General features: G+C 36.0%; 1 protein-coding gene and 1 long non-coding RNA gene across 2 annotated transcripts in view; one reads left to right on the forward strand and one right to left on the reverse strand.

The window, feature by feature from the left end:
- Nucleotides 1–790: 790 nt before the first annotated feature.
- The window catches only part of LOC106060963 (secretory phospholipase A2 receptor-like), a 39,486-nt gene continuing 19,931 nt past the window's right edge, over nt 791–20,345 (reverse strand). The window contains exons 14-23 of the mRNA XM_056011146.1: nt 19,575–19,663; nt 17,790–17,871; nt 17,421–17,531; nt 9,864–10,091; nt 8,560–8,724; nt 7,561–7,669; nt 6,482–6,614; nt 2,337–2,507; nt 933–1,100; nt 791–799 (exon numbers count right to left, since the gene is read on the reverse strand). Coding sequence (XP_055867121.1) covers nt 791–799; nt 933–1,100; nt 2,337–2,507; nt 6,482–6,614; nt 7,561–7,669; nt 8,560–8,724; nt 9,864–10,091; nt 17,421–17,531; nt 17,790–17,871; nt 19,575–19,663 — 1,265 coding nt within the window. The remainder of the gene's footprint in view (nt 800–932; nt 1,101–2,336; nt 2,508–6,481; nt 6,615–7,560; nt 7,670–8,559; nt 8,725–9,863; nt 10,092–17,420; nt 17,532–17,789; nt 17,872–19,574; nt 19,664–20,345) is intronic.
- LOC129922972 (uncharacterized) lies at nt 10,347–12,211 on the forward strand. The gene is made up of 3 exons (XR_008774901.1): nt 10,347–10,370; nt 11,656–11,723; nt 12,071–12,211. It is a non-coding gene; the product is annotated as an uncharacterized LOC129922972 (long non-coding RNA).

Raw genomic sequence — 20,345 nt, forward strand, 5'->3', positions numbered from 1 at the left:
CGGACAGACGGACAGACGGACAGACGGACATTTTGCACAAACCTAATAGCGGCTTTTTCCCCTTACGGGGGCCGCTAAAAATGGGAGAAAAAAACATGTTCTAACTTTTTACCAGACAGACATTCTGACAGTCAAAGTGAGTTGATACAAGCTTTGTAAAAACAAAACCTTTACATATCATCATTAAACTTCTATATTGCAAAAGACAACAACAAAAAAACTAGATGTTGATACAATTCATGTTCTGTAATTGTGAAGTTATTTACCTGTGATATTTGAACACGTAAGAGGCCTAGAAACATTGTTAATTTCTACTGCCTCCTGGAGAGAAGTGTCAACAATGATGAAGAAATAAAGCTTCAAGTTGCCTGAAGGAAAGCCCACAACATCATACTGGTATCTCCAATGAGTTACTGGAATTAATGTTGCAGCGCATGAAGTTTCAGAAGTTGTTGAAGTTTCAGAAGTTGTTGAAGTTGCAGAAGTTGCTGTCAACAAAAAAGAAAATCATTTTAAAAATACAATAAAACAAAACAACCTTCATTATACAACGTAAAATATAATAAAATATATTAAAAAAAAAACATTTGGTTCAAACCGGATATCAAACGTGTGATATTGACACCGTCTGATGTTTGAATGTGTATTTATATATTCTGGCATCGGGAATTCAAACGTTTTATAATTATTTATTGATATTATATGGCCATCTAGATTCAATACAAGACCTAGGCTTCTGATTTATAACTCTAAGATCTAGTCTAGAGTATATATGTTATTCCATCATGTGTCAGTGACTCTGTGTGTTTAATCCACATTGAAATTGATTGATTTATAATGGCACTTTACCGTAAACAACAAAGAGAAAATACGACATTTTCACTCTGCCAAATGGGTGGCACAACATCAAAACAAATGTCCATTTTCCTTACCGGCTCTCTAAAAATCGTACCTGAGAACATAATCCTGTGAGTTATTGTCATCATAAATTTGTTACTACTGTTGAAATAGTAAAATTGTGAATTTGGCAGCTCCAGACTTTCAACTTGACCAGTGCTGGAGAGACTGACCTGCCGCCACAGTCCTCTGTCTCCAAAAATCTGCAACACAATTCATTTTGCGAATAAATTAAAATTCTGGAAGAGAAATGTCTTTTACTTGATGCTTTCACTTTTAACAGATATTCGGCTGATAGCATAACTATGTCGACTACAGATCTATATTTTATATAGTACAGAGCTGGACTGATAACCGCCAAGAGACATTGTTACAACTGATACGACAAAAGTAAGGTAATCTCTGAACATTTATCTTGGACCTTTGATTTGTCACATGCCTTTTAGCAAACACACTGGTAAGAATTGCATATGAGATAAATATAAGGTAAGATAGATAAGTTAATTTTTATTGATCCAGTCAAATGAAAATTCAGTTTGACTACAATTGACAACCTCTGCGTAACTGCTGTACAATAACAATATAGATGCAAATACGAACAACATTCACACACGAAAACTAATAAACACTCACAACCAGCGCTTTATAAATTAGATTTCTATGTACTTCTAGATGACGACAGCTGATCTTGTAACACTCTGATCGAAAGTGGGATAAAGGAGTTTTTAAATCTTTCTGTTTTAGTCCTAATGGTTCAGATCTGATGTAACAGTGATTTAATGGGAGCAGCTTGTCTTTTAGAATCGTGAATGTTTTGTAAAGGCATCTGTCATGAAAAAGCTCCTCAAGAGATGGTAGCTTTTTTAATTAGTCTATTTTGTCTTAGTCTTTGTGCTAGTGTTCTCGCTCAAAATAATTATGTTTAATCAATAGATTATGCTGGACATGTATTCACCAGTCAGACGTCACTATTGCAAAGTCAATGGCTAGAAACCTTCAATTTGTCTGGTCAAGTATCCTAGTGCTGCTAGTATAGTTACATACCATGATCACTTCATCAATTGTATTAGCAATAGGATACTAATCGATGCATGTTTTTAAAGTCTGTAGTATTATCTATATTTATTATAGTCGTCAAAAATATTTTTATTTTATTTCGCAAAACAAAATTTAAAAAAATATATAGATCTAAATTCATCATTTTAGATTAATGTCCAACAGTGCCACAGTAGATGCACCCATTAGGGTCACTAGTAAGGAGCGGGGGTAGCTTACAACACAACAGTGCACACTATGAGGATACACCCTAAGCCACCTGTACAAGGTGACACCAAACCTAGAAACGCCTCTTGATAAGCGTCAAGGCAGCATTAACAGCAGTTATTGTTTAAGGTAGCACAATTATTGAAGAAAGATCATCTTGTACATTTCAGACTCACATTTATTTTAGTGTCGCTTCGGAGAGCTATGAGTTTATAAGTACTATTGTTCTCTCTGCTGCTAGGAACCGGGAAACTGATGTACTGAGATCCAGAATAACTCATTGGCATGGGTTGATCAAAGGTTACAACCTGTTGAGTGTTTGGGTTTGTAGAACTGGAGACAAACTTCTGTATTCAAAGAATTTTTTTATAAACAAGAGTTAATGCATACACCTAGAAATATACTGTTATAAACCTGGTGGTGGCACAGATGGGGGTAGTGGTGTGTGTGTAGTCAGCCGACGCAAATCGCCCCAGGCCAGCGCTAGACGAGCGGTCAACCGTGACGAGTTACGACTGTCAGCCGAGACGAGTGTCAACACGGCGGTTCGGAAAGGATCGACGGCGGTCCGGGAAGGATCGATGTCGTGAACAGAGCTCAGGAGCGTCACGAGATTTGTAGTCATCTGACCACCTAGAAACGTCGAGCGGCGTTCTGTCCGGTTCGAGAAGGCCAGTAGGGACCCTATATAAGAGCGGAGGCGACGCAGTCAAGACGGTTGAGAAAAGGGGCTCAATACAGCAAGGTTCACGACAGAAGGTTCAGAAAGGAGGTTCACGACAAGAGTTCAGAACACGGTCGACTACAGCACAGTTCAGCGGTGTGGTTCTGTACGGAGCATTACGACGGTTCAGTGCGGAGTACTATCAAGTACAGTTGAGACGAACGGCGTCTTGATCTTGGTCTTTGATCTAGTCCGACACAACGAGCCCAAGTGTGTGAAGTCAGTCCTGAACTGTTGAACCCAGTGCAAGCCCGGAACGAGACGGAGAGGCCAGTGCAAGACTTGATACGGCGGAACGGTGTTATCGGAGAGATATTTGTTATCGCAGAGCTATTTGTACTGTTCTACGTGCTGCCAATTGTACAGTATTGGCTGTTATTTATGGACTTTAAACCTTTACGTTATTTTGGAGCCCTGACTTGTCAAGTTCTTTAAGTTGGTGGTGTATGGTGCAGTTTGCAGAGAGCCTGCATAGTGAGATTCGTAACCACTGGTGTCAGAAGTGGGATCGGATCGGAACGGATTGGATCGGATCTACTATGGCTCGTCTGAAACTGCTGTACGAACTTGAATTTAGAGAACTGAAGGAAGAACTCCGTGATCGAGATCTGAAAACGAGCGGAAATAAAGAAACCTTACAAGCACGCCTCCGAGAATGTATAGTTGAAGAAGAGGAAGATCCAGACACGTATCTGTTTGAAGTCGCACCAAATTTAAGAGAGTTCTTGCACCAACAGCTAGATGATTGGAAGGAAGAGTTGCGGGCTATGAATACGACATGGAAGAAGTCCAACGAAGAGACCTGTACCAAGCTTGAAAAGATGTATACCTCAGTGAAGGAAGTGACGAGCCCCGTGGTGAAAACGATGGACGTGTTGGAAGAAACCCTGTACGACCAAAGAGACTTGAAAGATAAAGGAGCTGCGCCATCGTTAAACAATGCACTACTAGCCACCCAAAGCTTTGAAGAAATATGCAGTGACAACGGCAATGCTGCCTGTCAATCTGAAAACAGGGAATACAGACCTGTGGAGCCGAAAGAGACAGATGAAGAGACAATGGAAGCTGCCCATAGTCCAACAGAAGCTTGTGATGCAGCTGTACCTGATATGAGCACCTCAAACAGCAAGACAGATCAAGTGAACGTTGTGCCCACGTCCATGCCTGTTGCTGACGGACTTTTGCAAATCGAAAGTCACCTACAAAGGTTGGACCATACTGACGTTTATCAAGATTCTCAGACCAGTGAGAGGAGCCGTGGTGGTGATCATGAGAACCCATTGAAACCTGATGAAACAGTTGAGAGACATATACGATTCGAGAGATACCAGTCAGGTCCGAACCTAACAGACGTTGGTCCAGCTGCCAAGACTGGAGAGGAAAGTCCTGATGGTGGTGAAGAAAGCCGAATGGAGCCTGAAGCCGAAGACGAGGGACCTTTGCACTAGGAGTGTTGCCAACCTGCCCCACGAGCATGCCCTCCAGACAAGGCTGAAGATGATGACCTGTCCCACAATCCCCTGCCCTGTGGATTTGGAGCCCATCCTAGTCTTTCTTCGCAAAGCCCTATGAAGTCACCTCTTTGGCCATCGATCTTGGTATCCCCAGCCCTTACATCCTATACCTCTCGATGTGCCAAGCGGCTGCCCTCAGTACCGAAGGACAAGAGAGCAATGCGACCACGACATCACTGCAGCCACATAAAGACCAACTGGCGGAGAAGAAAAAGGCTACTTTTATTGAATGCAACATGGATGACGATGCAACCACGACATCACTGCAGCCACATAAAGACCAACTGGCGGAGAAGAAAAAGGCTACTTTTATTGAATGCAACATGGATGACGATGCGACCACGACATCACTGCAGCCACATGAAAACCAACTGGCGGAAAAGAAGAAGAAGAAGGCGACTTTTGCTGAGTGCAGTATGGATGAAGATGCGATCAAGACGTCGATACACCCAGATGAAGGCTAACTGGAGGAGAAGAAAACGTCTTCTGAATTCCACGTGGATGGCAATGAAAGCACGACGGCGGGGCAACCAGGTCAAGGCAAACAGGCGAAGAAGAAGGAAGCGACCATTGCTGACTGCAACATGGATGACTCCGTCAAGCTCAAGAGGCAAGCCAACTGCCACCGATCGACCCCCACCTACAGCGATGAAACTTCACAGCCAATGCCATGATGTTGATTCTGTCCGGGACGGACAGATCTAAGGAGGGGGCAGTGTTATAAACCTGGTGGTGGCACAGATGGGGGTAGTGGTGTGTGTGTAGTCAGCCGACGCAAATCGCCCCAGGCCAGCGCTAGACGAGCGGTCAACCGTGACGAGTTACGACTGTCAGCCGAGACGAGTGTCAACACGGCGGTTCGGGAAGGATCGACGGCGGTCCGGGAAGGATCGATGTCGTGAACAGAGCTCAGGAGCGTCACGAGAGTTGTAGTCATCTGACCACCTAGAAACGTCGAGCGGCGTTCTGTCCGGTTCGAGAAGGCCAGTAGGGACCCTATATAAGAGCGGAGGCGACGCAGTCAAGACGGTTGAGAAAAGGGGCTCAATACAGCAAGGTTCACGACAGAAGGTTCAGAAAGGAGGTTCACGACAAGAGTTCAGAACACGGTCGACTACAGCACAGTTCAGCGGTGTGGTTCTGTACGGAGCATTACGACGGTTCAGTGCGGAGTACTATCAAGTACAGTTGAGACGAACGGCGTCTTGATCTTGGTCTGTGATCGAGTCCGACACAACGAGCCCAAGTGTGTGAAGTCAGTCCTGAACTGTTGAACCCAGTGCAAGCCCGGAACGAGACGGAGAGGCCAGTGCAAGACTTGATACGGCGGAACGGTGTTATCGGAGAGATATTTGTTATCGCAGAGCTATTTGTACTGTTCTACGTGCTGCCAATTGTACAGTATTGGCTGTTATTTATGGACTTTAAACCTTTACGTTATTTTGGAGCCCTGACTTGTCAAGTTCTTTAAGTTGGTGGTGTATGGTGCAGTTTGCAGAGAGCCTGCATAGTGAGATTCGTAAAAGTATAAGTAAAAAACCGATCTTTTCATATCTATCTATCTATTTATCTATCTATCTATCTATCTATCTATCTATCTATCTATCTATCTATCTATCTATCTATCTATCTATCTATCTATCTATCTATCTATCTATCTATCTATCTATCTATTCATATCTTTCTATCTTTCTATCTTTCTATCTATATCTACCCTATGTCAGTCTATTTATATGTGTATTGATGTATATGGCTTCTTGTGTATCGGAAGACAATGGATGCGCCCAGCTGAATCAATGGCTTTGGCTTCGTCTTGAGACGGGGCAGATTCTGGTGTGACTGATCAAGCCGATTCTGGAGCGGCAGAGTTTGCGACAGTTTGTGCATGTGTATGCATGTGTCCTAGGTCTAGTTGACTGGGCAGTTTTCTTCTTTCTTTTGATTGATGCAGCTTCGTTTCTTTTGTACTCGGCGAAGTTCGTATTGATATATCCCTCTATCAAATAGTTTTTTTTGTTTACATATATCTGTTTGTATGTGATATATTGTAATTAACAAATCGCTCAATAAATATGTAGACTACCTGATTAGCCAAATAAAATATCACTGGGATATTGCTGTAGAAGTAACTCGGTCTTGCGTCAAGATTGATAAACAGGCAAATGTTCACATCAGACTTGGTCGTGGCAAATACGTTCAAGTATGACTTTGTTAAACTATGACACAAAAAATCAATGACTTTGTTAAACTGTGATACAAAAAATCAATGACTTTGTTAAGCTGTGATACAAACTATCAACTGAATTAGAAGCTTTTCTGTAAATAGTCTGAGATATGTTCACCCTCCAGACACGTTCCATATTAGCTCTTGGTCTAGGACACTCGTACTCTATATGTTACGCTGTCTCTACGGACTCTTCACGCTGATTGCATCGGGAATTAAAGTTAGGATAGAATCTCGCAAAGCTTGCACCATTAGTCCAGTGTTCCGTCCTACATTGAGAACAAGTATCGATGTTTAGCCCTTTGGTAGCGTGTGCCGGCTAACACCAGTTTGTTATTCACATTTCTTTAGCCGTTTAGTTTAATGTAACTTCAGGGAGTTTCGAACCAATACATGCAGCTGACGTCGTGATTTTCTTGGCTCTAGCTAATAGGTAGAATCTACGTTAAAACAATAAGGAAAGCTTTGAGTGCGTCTTAGAAACATTTGCTTTGAGTTCCAAGTCTCTCCATTTATCCAAGAATATGTCGTTTTAGAATGCCGGGATATTTTTACTAAGTTTTACAACTCCCTCTCTCTGTCTGTCTGGTAAAACGTTTGAACACGTTGTTTTTATCCCGTTTCCCATTCTCTGATCAGGTTAATATTTTGCCCAACTATTCCATTAAAAAATGAGTTTAATCAATTAATTGTGATTAATTATTTTGTTTAATTTTGAAATAAGAACAATAATCATATCGTGTGTCAAGTCTGTTAATAAAAAAAAAACAGTTTAATTTTGCCTAGGTTGCAGTAGGATTCGAACCTAGTCCACCTAAGCAACTAACGTCCAAAGATCACTCTGCCTTGCTTTCTTTACGGCCATCTCTAATAAAAATGTTTACAACGAAACTGGACAGACGGAAAACAGTTGAACAACATTAATTGCACTATCTCACCTGTAAGAGATGTTTTTAACGATGTCTTGATCTTTGATAGCTAGTGTGAAATTAACAAGGACGTTTACAAGAAGATGTGGATCCATTGTGAACGCAGCCACGCTTCCATCTAAGAGAAACACATACAGTAAAAAAAGTTATAAAGTGCAAAAAGAGGGGGGGGGGGACTTTTACTATTGAAACAAAAATATTATCAAATCTTTTACTTTAGATATAGGTCCTGATTGTCAATCTCTTCCCTTACCCTAACCCTTTTGAAGTGCATTGGAACGATCCTTTTCATAACACCAGCCCCCCTTTACCTTTACGATACACACGCTTTTGGCCCGTGAATTTTGGTGTCACTTTCATATACCCGCTCCCCCACCCATTCCCGCCTGTGACTTTATTTCGGGTTCTCAATTCAATATTTAATATACCCTCTGTTGCTTTTCGACCCTACCCACAACCTCACATCTCATTTATTACTAGTAAAGTTCCCTTTCAGACCTTGAGATATATAGGGCAGATGATGTAAAGGTCATCTGTTTCTGTTACCAACGGTTAACGACCAACCGTCTTTACCTTTCTTTTTCCTAGGTGGACTCAGAGGACCCCCAAGATCCTGAAATTAAAAATCTCAGTCTTCACCAGGATTTGAATCCGGGACCCCGGTTCGAAAGATAATCGCTTTACCATTCAGCCACAGCGCCTCCGTTTTATTACTAGGACTAAAACTTACGTTTTTTAGCCTCAATGGTTTTATTGTAATTGTTTATTTAGAATAAAGAAATCTGTGTATATATATATATGCTGCATCTTTTTGGGGACTACAGAAAATAAACTATGAATATGTCAAAACCACGTCTTAGCCATCACAAATAAGAAAAATAAAATCCCTAAGACAGTTGATGAGAGCTCTTTACACATAAAACAATCATGCAGTCAGTGGTTTTATTCAAATAAAATATTCATTTCGATTTGTTGATTTATCATTATTCTTTTAATAAATTTACTTACCAAGAAAATGATCAAGTACATTATCAATAAAGTAAGATTTCGAGGTTTTAAACATATCCAATGGTAAGACCAATGTAGACCCCAGCAGCTTCTTGAATGTATCCTCAATATACAGCACAACAGTGACTGGCTGTGTTGAGTTCACTTGAGCGTAAGTGTTCCTCTCTTAAGTTTAATTATACAAAAAGAAATTGAAAAAAATATCTTAGAGATATACATCTTTAAAATAAAAGTTTTATTTAAGACTTGTAAGACTCAGCTTTATACTGGAGTTCCTATGAAGATATTATAAAAATGAGGAAATTCTAAACAGCATGCCGATGGCGATTAGGCCAAATGATGATCTGGACAGTGTCCATAAACGTCAGCTTTGAATGTCCAGCCTTATCACGAGATCCTCACTTCTCGATGTTTTTTCAGGGAACAGAGCCAGGATTGGAAGGAGAGGAAGACATTTGAAGTTTTTAGAAGACACAAAAAGAATTGGCGTGTGCCTGTCAACTATAGAAATTTTAAACCACTAGCGGATCCAGGTCAATGGCGTGGGGGGGGGGGGGGGGCGATTTTTTTCAAAACCCTAACGCCCAGTAAACCCTATCCCTAAGAATAAACGCGCATATATAATATTAGATTTAAGAAAAAAAGCAGTATTTCTCAATCTTTGGCAAAGGAAAAAAAACACAACAAAATAAGAATCAAGCAAACAATGTACTGTTAATGTGTAAATCACAATTGTAAAACTAATTTCCTGATGGGTAATAAAGATTACTAGTCGACCGGCGGCGTATCATACGCTGCAATTTTGCAGGGCCCGCCTTAGGTGCATGCAACCTATGCAACCGCAGTGAGCCCCGCACTTTCATAGGACCCGCACTTTCATAGGGCCCGCTCTAATTGAAGGCGTAGAAATTATTAAATTAAACCATTTTTCCTAATAGATAATAAAGATTATTATTTTTAGGTATAGTTCTGTTCACATTAGTTTACTGTGGCTAATCCTTTGTGTGCGTGCCTATGGAAAAATATATACTTTTGATTATTAACATAGGGTCCAGAGTGGAGAGATTGTGAAATGGGGGGAGAAGAGAGAGAGAAAGAGTAAAAGAGAGAGTGTGTTACAGAGACAAAGAAAGAGAAATAGAGAGAAAGAAAGAAAGAAAGAGATATAAAGAAAAAAAACGTTAGAGAAACGTAAAAGAAAATAGGTTCTTAAAACAAACAAAAAAAATTATCTAAAATTTAGATTCAGAAAATATAATGTAGACATACATTAGACAAATATTAGTCATTGTGGTCTAACTTACGCTTTAAATCTTGTGGCAAACAGTTATTTAACGTCGATTTCCAGGAGCTACGTGGATACAATGTATAGTATTTATTTGTAGTCAGAGTGCAGGAGTTGTTCACTTCGATATACGTTGTCAGCTCATGATAACTGGAGGTAACGCTAAGATTGGCATAAAATGTCTCAGATGATCCAATGCTACTTGGTATCACTATCATATACACATTACTCCTTGTTTCTGTAGCAGCTTTGGAAAACAAAACTCTTAATTATACATCATATAAAAAGTGGATATTTCGATATAAACCATAGACTATATATTACATGGACTGCCAACTCTACGCACTAAGCCTATATTCTTCAATAAACAAGTCCCGTTCACGGAGGCGTCCTTGGTTGCGTGGTAAATTGACTTCCGGTAGATTTTTTTTATACTATATAAAGAAACCATTCCCGAAGATTTTTACCACCACTTTTACAGCAAATCATGAATGAAAACTGAATTGTTAAAGAAGATGTTACAGAGGTAAGTGTGCACAAATCAATTTCTGACTTAGATCTATAACTGTAAAGCTATATAACTGATTTTCTTAGCCAATATAGACTAATTAGACAAGCCTGTATTTCGTGTATTTTCTTGTTTACGACATTGATTGAATTGAAGTTCTTGTGAGAGCATAGCCTATATATACATATATAAACCAAATAGTAAGACTTGTTCAGAAGGATAACCCGGCGCATTTAGATCTATATGCTCTTACTATAATAGGCTAAAATGACCTTTCGTTTATAAGTTTTAAAAAAGTCATATATTATGTGTAGGCCTAAAGTAAAGGTAATAAATCTAGATGTAAAATTTTCTCCGAGTTGAAAAATGTAAGAAAAGTATGTTTGGCATTTAGATGGTGTCGATGATAAAATAGAAAAAGTACATTCTGTGATGTTTTATGGCAAGTTATTATATCACAGTGCAGGACAGGCCACTGTCCTGTTGCCTCATGTTTCTCACGCCACTCACGGCTATGGCCAAATTTCGAATCCCGGTGCCCCCGTGCCTCATATTCTGTTTGACTGCCCCAGACTTGCTGATCTCCGTCTCAACAGGTCAGAGAAACCAAAAATTCTCGATCTGTATGGTGACATATATGCACTACGCAATACAGCAGGGTTTCTGTCCAGGGCTTTTGCAAGAGAAGATTTGAGCCTCTCAAGCCCTCACTCAAATGGAGTTTGATGATGTTGACTTTTTATGCCCTTTTTTCTGTCTTGGTGAGAGTTATTGTAAGACTGAACTATTGACCTGCAGCTGTCGAAGTATTGACTAGCCTTTGTAATCATGACTGCGAATGGTAGTGAGAGCCACATCGTCGTCAAACATCAGTTCCCTAATCAGGATATGTCGTCTCCTCGTTTTGGTCAAGCCAGTTTAAGAAGCCTTCCATCCGATCTACTGTGGATATATACTCCATCTTCCAAGGCACTATGAGAGTACTGACGAAACAATTCCGAATAGTGTTATGGCCAAAACCCATCCTTGTTTTACCCTGCTCTTGATAGATAATACCGGTACCTAAAAGTCTTAGAGGAAGAACTGTCAAACTTTACAGTTCCTATCATGTGAAGCTGACAGTAGTTTCAATAGCTTATTTGGACAGACAATTTTCACTAGTAAAAACCACTTCTGCTTAGTGTGAGCCTATTGCTAAATGAAGTTCATATTTCTATTACTTTCTACTCAAGTCACCCAAGAGAAATTTTATTTAAAGTGAAAACTTTTTATAATGCATTTTTCGTTTGTTTTTTTATTAAAGGAGCATACTACTTCCACAAACCTGATTTGATTGTCACTAACTTTCAAATTGAAAGGGATCTACTAAAAGTGAGATTTTTTTTTTACTTTCTGCAATAACATTGTGTTATCAATACATGTATCACTTTTAATTACTTGTAATTGTGAAATAATAGGTAAAAAAATCTCCTTAAGTACATGTTATATTTAATCCTATGCATAAAATTTATTTACATTAAAAAAAATAATTAAAGCAGGCCTAATTGTAGAGAAAAAATTATTTCTTGTGATTGCATTGAAATCAGCTTTAAAGATGCTGTCCATTGTTGTAACATAAAGTAGTCTTACATTTTTTATTAGCAAATATATATATATTTGTAACATATATTTATAACATGTCTAAACTAGTTTGAATTTCTTTTCTTTTTTTTTTCCAGCTGCTCATGAATTTTGAGATTGTACAGCAAATAGAGGAACAAATTTTATCTGCTTCCACTTAGACAAACAGCATGGAAATGTGCTATTGTAATGAGTAGAAGATATTTGTCATTTAGAGTATCATGCGTCATTGACTTATGAAAACAAAATGCAACAGCAAATTATCAGTCAGCACATTTCAAGATGAGGAAAAGAACAGTATAAGCTACATTCATTGATGCATTATTTATACAAAAATGTATAGTCAACCAAGTCATCAATCCATTTTTTTATGAAGCCAGTTACAGTTACCATGAAAGGATGAAATTTCAGATAATATTCTGTTTGTTTTATGAAATGAGAATAGGCCTACATCAGAAATTGAAATGGTCATCTTCAGTATTTAATGTTTCATCTAAAAATGATAATTATATTAATACATATTTGATGTACAAACAAATGAAAACCATTCAAACTTTTTTTTTTGTGAAGTATAGAGGATTAAACTTGTAAGTGTTTGAACAATACTACATCGACATTAACTTATTATTATAGACTTTTTACAGGAAATTGAATAATGCTAACATTTACTGACAAGTGAATATTGAAGTAATGATGTGCTTTCTATTTTAATAAGTCAATAATATTAGTAAGAACAATATTATCTTCACTTTCTTAATATTATAAACACAATATTTCCTGAAAAGATTTTTTTAAATTATAGAAATAATGCTCAAGTCTTCAGAAATGGTAGTTTTCAGAATCATAAAATCAAGGACAACATAGTATTCATGAACTTCCAGCTATCAGCAAGCTCCTAGTAGGTATTATGGAGCACATTCTCCTTCAACTCAGAGGATCACAGGCACTGGACAAATTCTAGTACTGTTGATGGAATAGAAACAACATACATTAAATTCATAACAAGTCACCAATTCAATATTAGTTTCATATAGTACCAAACTTCCATATGTTCAAGTCCTTTACGGATAAAATCAATTCTGAAAACATCTAACAAAACAGTTCTTTAAACGTATATTAGGAGTATAGTAAAGTATATTAGAGGTTTTACATAAAAAATGCTATGGGAACATATTATGAAACAAAAATATTACAAAAAAAAAGGAATAGAATAATAATAACAATATTTAATCTTTGACATTATATTCAGTAATATTATGAAAATTTAATGAATCATTAAATGCACTTGAAAGTGAAGGGGACAGATTTTTAAAAAAATTCAGGAAATTTTCTGCACAAGCATGCTGAGGTAACCCAAATAAAGAGAGTCATTAAATATTGTACTGAGTGTTTGAAACTTAATTTTTTGTTGCATACATTAAAATATGAACATATCTTTTCAAATTTAAAGGGAGAATTTGAAGACTGCTTTTATTCTTTTTGCACTAAGATAAAAGTATTAAATTTTAAGCTGCCCTACTTACTGGAAGGAAGCCTGGTGGCTTAGCGGTAAAGCGCTTGGCTTCCGAACCGGAGGTCCCAGGTTCAAATCCTGGTGAAGACTGGAATTTTTAATTTGAGTCTGAGTCCACTCAGCTCTAATGGGTACCTGACATTAGTTGGGGAAAGTAAAGGCGGTTGGTCATTGTGCTGGCCACATGACACCCTCGTTAACCGTAGGCAACAGAATGGTCAGAAACAGATGATCTTTACATCATCTGCCCTATCGATCACAAGGTCTGAAAGGGAAACTTTACTTTTTTTTTTTACTTACTGGAAGTTTCGTAGGAAGAGTTTCTGGCATAACAAGTGAGTTTTGTGGCATTCATCCTATTGATAAACTCTTAGGAATAAGAAAGCATCATTTCTTCTTGAAATATACATCTGTGGAAAAGAAAAGAACAATTGCTTTTTACTGTGAGCAATAATAAAATTCTAATTAAATTTTAAAAATCTCCAAAATATTTATAGTGACTTAGTTCAAAGAATCATGTAAAGACTTTCTTTAAGCATTGTCTCAACTCATCTGAAATCTCCTTTTCCACCAAGATAACTGGATAATCTGTACTTCTAATTGAGAATTGTTGCATAATATATTTAATTCTTATGCAAGAAAGTATAATTTGAAGGAAAACACCTTAGATAACAAAAGAGTGGTATTGGCCTGCATGAGCCAATTATCACTTTAAAAATACCCTGCACAGGCTGGAGGGAATATAATATGTTTTATTTACAACATAGGAATAGATCTAGATACAGATTCTAGATCTTATAAGAGTCTAGGTCTATTATTGTCGTATAAAATATAGATATAAACTAGATATAGATTAGAGTCGTTAGTAAAGATAAAGTAGATCTTCAAATAGTTTAAAGAACGATCTGTGACACTGTGAGCCAAGCGCTTCCATTCATGATTCACATATATGAAGAAGCTAAGGCTAAGTCGAAATTTAAGTTAACAAGTCATTAGTCAGGAAGTCAGATTAATAAAATCATTAATTATCATGTTCATGTTGATCATGCCATGATCAAGGTAAGATGAAGCTGATCATCTAGACTTGAGATTTATCCTAGATCTAGTCTACAGTCGACTAGAGCTAGATTCTATATAATAGGGGGCCTATATACTATTATATCTTGATTCTCTGGGTTTATCAGACACACAAAGATGATGAATCTAGCAACTCGACGTTCATAATATTTTTAGTCATAATTTTGTTAAGAGTACTATAGGCATAGCCAGATTTTTATAAAAACAAATTATTATTTTACAAACTTATAAATGGGCATTTACATAAAATTTACGTGTTTAGTGTTCTATTATATATATATAGTAGAGTGTTGTGTGTAAGGTCGTATTTGTAGATAAAGTTTATAGCCATAGGTCACTACATCTGGGTGAAAGTCTACATGTTTATGTGTACAATCACTTTCTATTGAAGTAGAGCCTAATGATTCTAAAATTTTATTGGGCGAAGAAATATTCGAAACAATATCAGATCTTTTTATAGCTTTTAGAAGAATTGGATGTTATTTGGGATTCTAGTTAGTTAAAAAAAAAAACAATAAAAACTTGAAGGCCGAAATTTTTATGCAGATTTTTCAGTTAGTCATACATACATCATTGATTTTTTTTTTGGTTGATTTTCCATTACTATAGATAAAAATGCACATTATCTTGAAATTAAAATCAAATTGAATAATAAATTTATTTGTAGATCTGAACAAAAGTTGGTAAAGATGTAAGATTGTAGGCTTACTGACTCACTATATTGTTATTTTATTTAGACTGACTCATTCACAGATTTAACTTAGGCCTATATCACCCATTATATACAAAGCTAATAAATGACACTCTCAAAAATGTATTGACTCTTTCAGTAAATTGCTTATCACATTTAAAATATACATTGTAAAAATAATGATAATAATTATCAAATGTGATGAAAAAAAAAAGAAAAACAAATAATCCAAACTGGCAGCACCAATTAGCAGACAATTAATGTCGTAAACAAGAATACACGAAATACAGGCTTGGCTAATTAGTCTATATTGGCTAAGAAAACCAGTTACAAAGCTTTATAGTCATAGATCTAAGTCACAAATTGATTTGTGCACACTTACCTCTGTAACATCGTATATGACAATTAAGTTTCCATTTATGATTTGCTGTAAAAGTGGTGATAAAAATCTTCGGGAATGGTTTCTTTATATAGTAAACAAAATTCTACCGGAAGTCAATTTACCACGCAACCAAGGACGCCTCGTTGAATGGAACTTATGCTTAGTTTCCTTAGTGTTGGCAGTCCATGTAATATATAGTCTATGATATAAACAAATGATCGGACATCATTGAGAATGTAATGATAAGACAGATTTTTCCGTTTTTTAGATTATGGGAAAAAAAAACGCTCCACCCCCAAAAAACAAAAAAAAAAAAAACAACTAGAATTTAAGTAATATTTAATGTGTTAGTTATAGTCTAAAAGAGAAGTAAATATTGTTGCAAAGCGTTTTAACAATTCTCTCTGCCGGTCTGCTACACATTTTGTACACATTTTTCTCTCTTCTTCCATTCTCTGGTCAAGCGGAAACTTCTCACAAAAATTCATTGTTCCTGACAAAACGTGAATCAAACAAAAACTTTACCACATAGTTAACTAAAGTAAAAGTCAAGTTCCGTTTTCAGAACTTGTGATCCACAGGGCAGATGATGTATAGGTCGTCTGTTTCTTTGGCCCATTGTTAAAGAGGGTGTCATGTGGCCAGTACTATGTCATTGCATGTTTACTTTGCCCAGAAAATTAACCAAGAGCCGGGTGGAATCAGAGCCTCCTTAAGGATTTCGAAATACGCAAATATCCTAGTCATCACCACAATTCGAGCCCGGAATCTCCCTGCTCGGAGGCAAGAACTTTATCACTCAGCCATCGCGCATACAAAATAATTAAATAGTGGTAGTTAATAAATTTAATTTGATCTAAAAAAAAGGAAATAAATGTTATGGTAGTGAGCGTTATGGGTGTTATTCCCCTTAGATAAGCTTGATAATTTTTTAAAAATATTTACATATATTTCACTTATTTAGTGTTTTACTACTAAATGTGAATATTCTTTACCGACCTATATAGTGGTTTTAAGTGAGTTCTTTAATTGTTACTGGATATTAATCAGCCAAGTGAGAGTAAATTGTTCTTTTAATATCATGGAACAAAGAAATGTCCTATTAAACGTTCATAGGCCCTTTAAAGTTGCAAGCTCAGGTATAAATCATATAAGAAGATAAATTCCAAGAAACTAACTACGCGTCAACTTTTATGGTTACACTTCATCAAATAAACGAATCCTTTTTATTTGTTAATTAAAAGGTTCAATTGGTCACAAAAATCATTTGTATTGATTGTATACGAAATTTCATATGACACTTCCTTTTCTTTCTAAACTATTTAAACCATTCTGTGCCTTGAAACCTCTCTCCACAACACATAATGATCCGCAGAGGTCTGATTCTAATTAGTTTGACTGGGCCCATTACAAATGCGTTGTAAATTGCAATGGTTGAGGACTGACCTAGAGCCAGAGCTATCTAAGGTTTAATCTGAAAACAAGAAAACCTTTTAAAGCATTTATTTACAGCCATATCTCTAAATACTGTAATGGGGAGTGGAAGAAATGTGTACAAAATGTGTACAAGACAGACACAACGACAGATATAGTGAGTGAATATAAACATTATATAAACATATATAAACATTTTTTTTCCTTACTAGTTACTGGAAATGGTTTATCGAAATAGTTTATACATTTTAAGAATAAAAGAAACAGCATGGACAATGGATACTTGGACAAGTAATTCCTATTTTATTTCAATAACAAATCTTTTAACCAATAATCCTAATCCTGACTCACCTGTTTGGCATATAGAATTGTATTTTATATTTTCGTTGTTCTCTCCTGTCCAGTCACGTGTTATCGAGTTCCATAACATGTTTTTAGATTTCCCAGCCCATACTAGCTCATCTTCATCAAACAAGACAAGAAGAGAAAAATTGTTGAACTTAAAAGTAAGTCTATGTTTATGAATGAGGTTAATCGCTACAGAGATGTTAATTGCTATTAAAGGTTTTCTATGCAAATAATTGAAACTATTTTAAAGTAAGGATGAATAACGTAGACGTATTAAAGTATAATGTAGACATTAATTTACACCACATGAATTAATATATTTATCAATATAATCATGGAATATCTGTAAAATTTTATTATATCCATTGTTACCTTTGTATTTGCTTAAAAGCTCACTTGCATCGGCAATAGTAGTCTGTTCAGCCAGAAGACCTCCTTGATTCCAACATTCTTTCTTGATATAGATAGCGAGTTCAACAAGATTAGAATATAACAATATTTTACACACACAGACATTATATATATATATATATATATATATATATATATATATATATATATATATATATATATATAATTAAATAAGAACAATTAAAAAATGCTAATAACAATTTTACGCTCAACCCGACTAGTTTCCAGAAATCTATGTTATCTGCATCAGTTCTTGTTTATACCATTTATTTGTGGCAAGAGAAAACAAGATTATCAAAATAAAATTGAAGTTCTTTAAACGAATTTTAGAAAATAAAAATTGAACTTTTATTGACGTTAAATTTTATTTTTGGATCTTTAAATCCATTTTTTTATGCAAAGACCAAATAGTTAATTGTTGTTCTCCCAGATACCTCCCACCGCCACCAGTCCACCAATGAAATCGGACTATAGCACTCTGTGCATGCTAAAAGCCTGAAAGTAGCTCTATATAAAAGCTATAATTTATATATTTTATTTACATTACATTTGGAATTTAAGTGTGTTGTATAACTATCGCTAACAGCTCCCCACGTAGATACCGATAATGCATTTTAATATTGTCCAAAAACAATGAAACAATTCTACAATTTTTCGTTTACATGAAAATGGCTTAATTAATTTATAATATCTATAGAAAAAAAAGATTAATTTCATCCTGTATATTATCTTATAATATAGGGTAATGGTTCCCAAACTTTTGACTAAAGTGCACCCTTTTATATTCTTTGTAACGCTGAGTACCACTCTCCTTCCATCTATGACAATACTGAACATATTAAATGTGTATTTTATATTCTTTGTAACGCTGAGTACCACTCTCCTTCCATATATGACAAGACTGAACATATTAAATGTGTATTTTACAAAGTCAGCATAGTTAATGAGGTGCAACGCGTAACCCTTACAAAGTCTTCCTGTACCCCTGGGGGTACGCGTACCCCACTTTGGGAAACACTGATATAACGTATGGGAGGGGAAGGCATGTTAATATCATTTCTCAGGAAGAAATCTGGCCTTCATTGTTTGTATGTTTTACAAGTTTCGAATGTTCCTTAACAATTAGGAGATTAATAAATCTTAGGCCAAACATCCAACGGCACAGCAACAGTTCGCAATACGATATAATGAATTAGTCAAACGGTCGCGCAATAGGTCGAGTACCGGTAGTTGAACACTTGAACACGATGGAAATGTAATACTAACAAAACTTCATTTTTTAAGGCATGTGTGCGTACAGAGGCGTAGTCAGCAAAACGTGCGCTCGGGGCAAACTACATTATTGGCATCCTCCCCCAACATTTTCCATGAACATCAAATAGAAATATAGGCTGCGTGTGGCATCCCCTGATGGTTGCGCCCGGTACATTGAGCCCACTACCTCCCCCCCCTCCATTCACTACACTTCTGTGTGTGTACATTAGTTATTAATTTACATATTTAAAAAATTGTTTAAAAATTAAACCAAAAAATATCAATTTTTAACACTAGTTATGCACAACTCGCTTTTCTTTTAATGTGAAAGTAATGTTAAATAGGTCTCTTCAAAACTGGTAGTCCAAAATACATGCCGAGGGCTTCGTACATATCTATTTATGACACATTGTAAAATCGAGTGTAAACGTTTCTTTTTTGCTTATAACTAGTAGAATGTCACATTACTTATAGTACACTACATAGGTCTACCTGAGCATCGTTCCATGTAGACAATATATCCACACATTTGAGGCATTTCCCTTTGTTATATAGTCTATTTGGACACACGTTGTTTTCACCTGAATACATAAATATATATATATCTAAATCAAAATTAACTTTTTTGTTACCGTATGAAGTATTTATTCTATCTATCTACCTATCTATCTATCTATCTATCTATCTATCTATCTATCTATCTATCTATCTATCTATCTATCTATCTATCTATCTATCTATCTATCTATCTATCTATCTATCTATCTATCTATCTATCTATCTATCTATCTATCTATCTATCTATCTATCTCTCTCTCTCTCTCTCTATATATATATATATATATATATATATATAAATATATATATATATATATCTTTATCCATATCTATCTATCTATCTATCTATCTATCTATCTATCTATCTATCTATCTATCTATCTATCTATCTATCTATCTATCTATCTATCAATCTATCTATCTATCTATCTATCTATCTATCTATCTATCTATCTATCTATCTATCTATCTATTTATCTCTCTCTCTCTCTCTCTCTCTCTTTATATATATATATATATATATATATATATATCCATATCTATCTATCTATCTATATATATATATAAATATATCTGTGTGTGTGTGTGTGTATGCGCCTGTGAATGTGTGTGTGTGTGAACGTTTGTATGTATATGCATTATGATTAAATTCCGAAATTGACCAACAAATAAACTAACTGGCAATATCGCTAACAGGCCTTATCT

Source organism: Biomphalaria glabrata, chromosome 14, assembly GCF_947242115.1.
Source record: "Biomphalaria glabrata chromosome 14, xgBioGlab47.1, whole genome shotgun sequence".
Lineage (NCBI taxonomy): Eukaryota > Metazoa > Mollusca > Gastropoda > Planorbidae > Biomphalaria > Biomphalaria glabrata.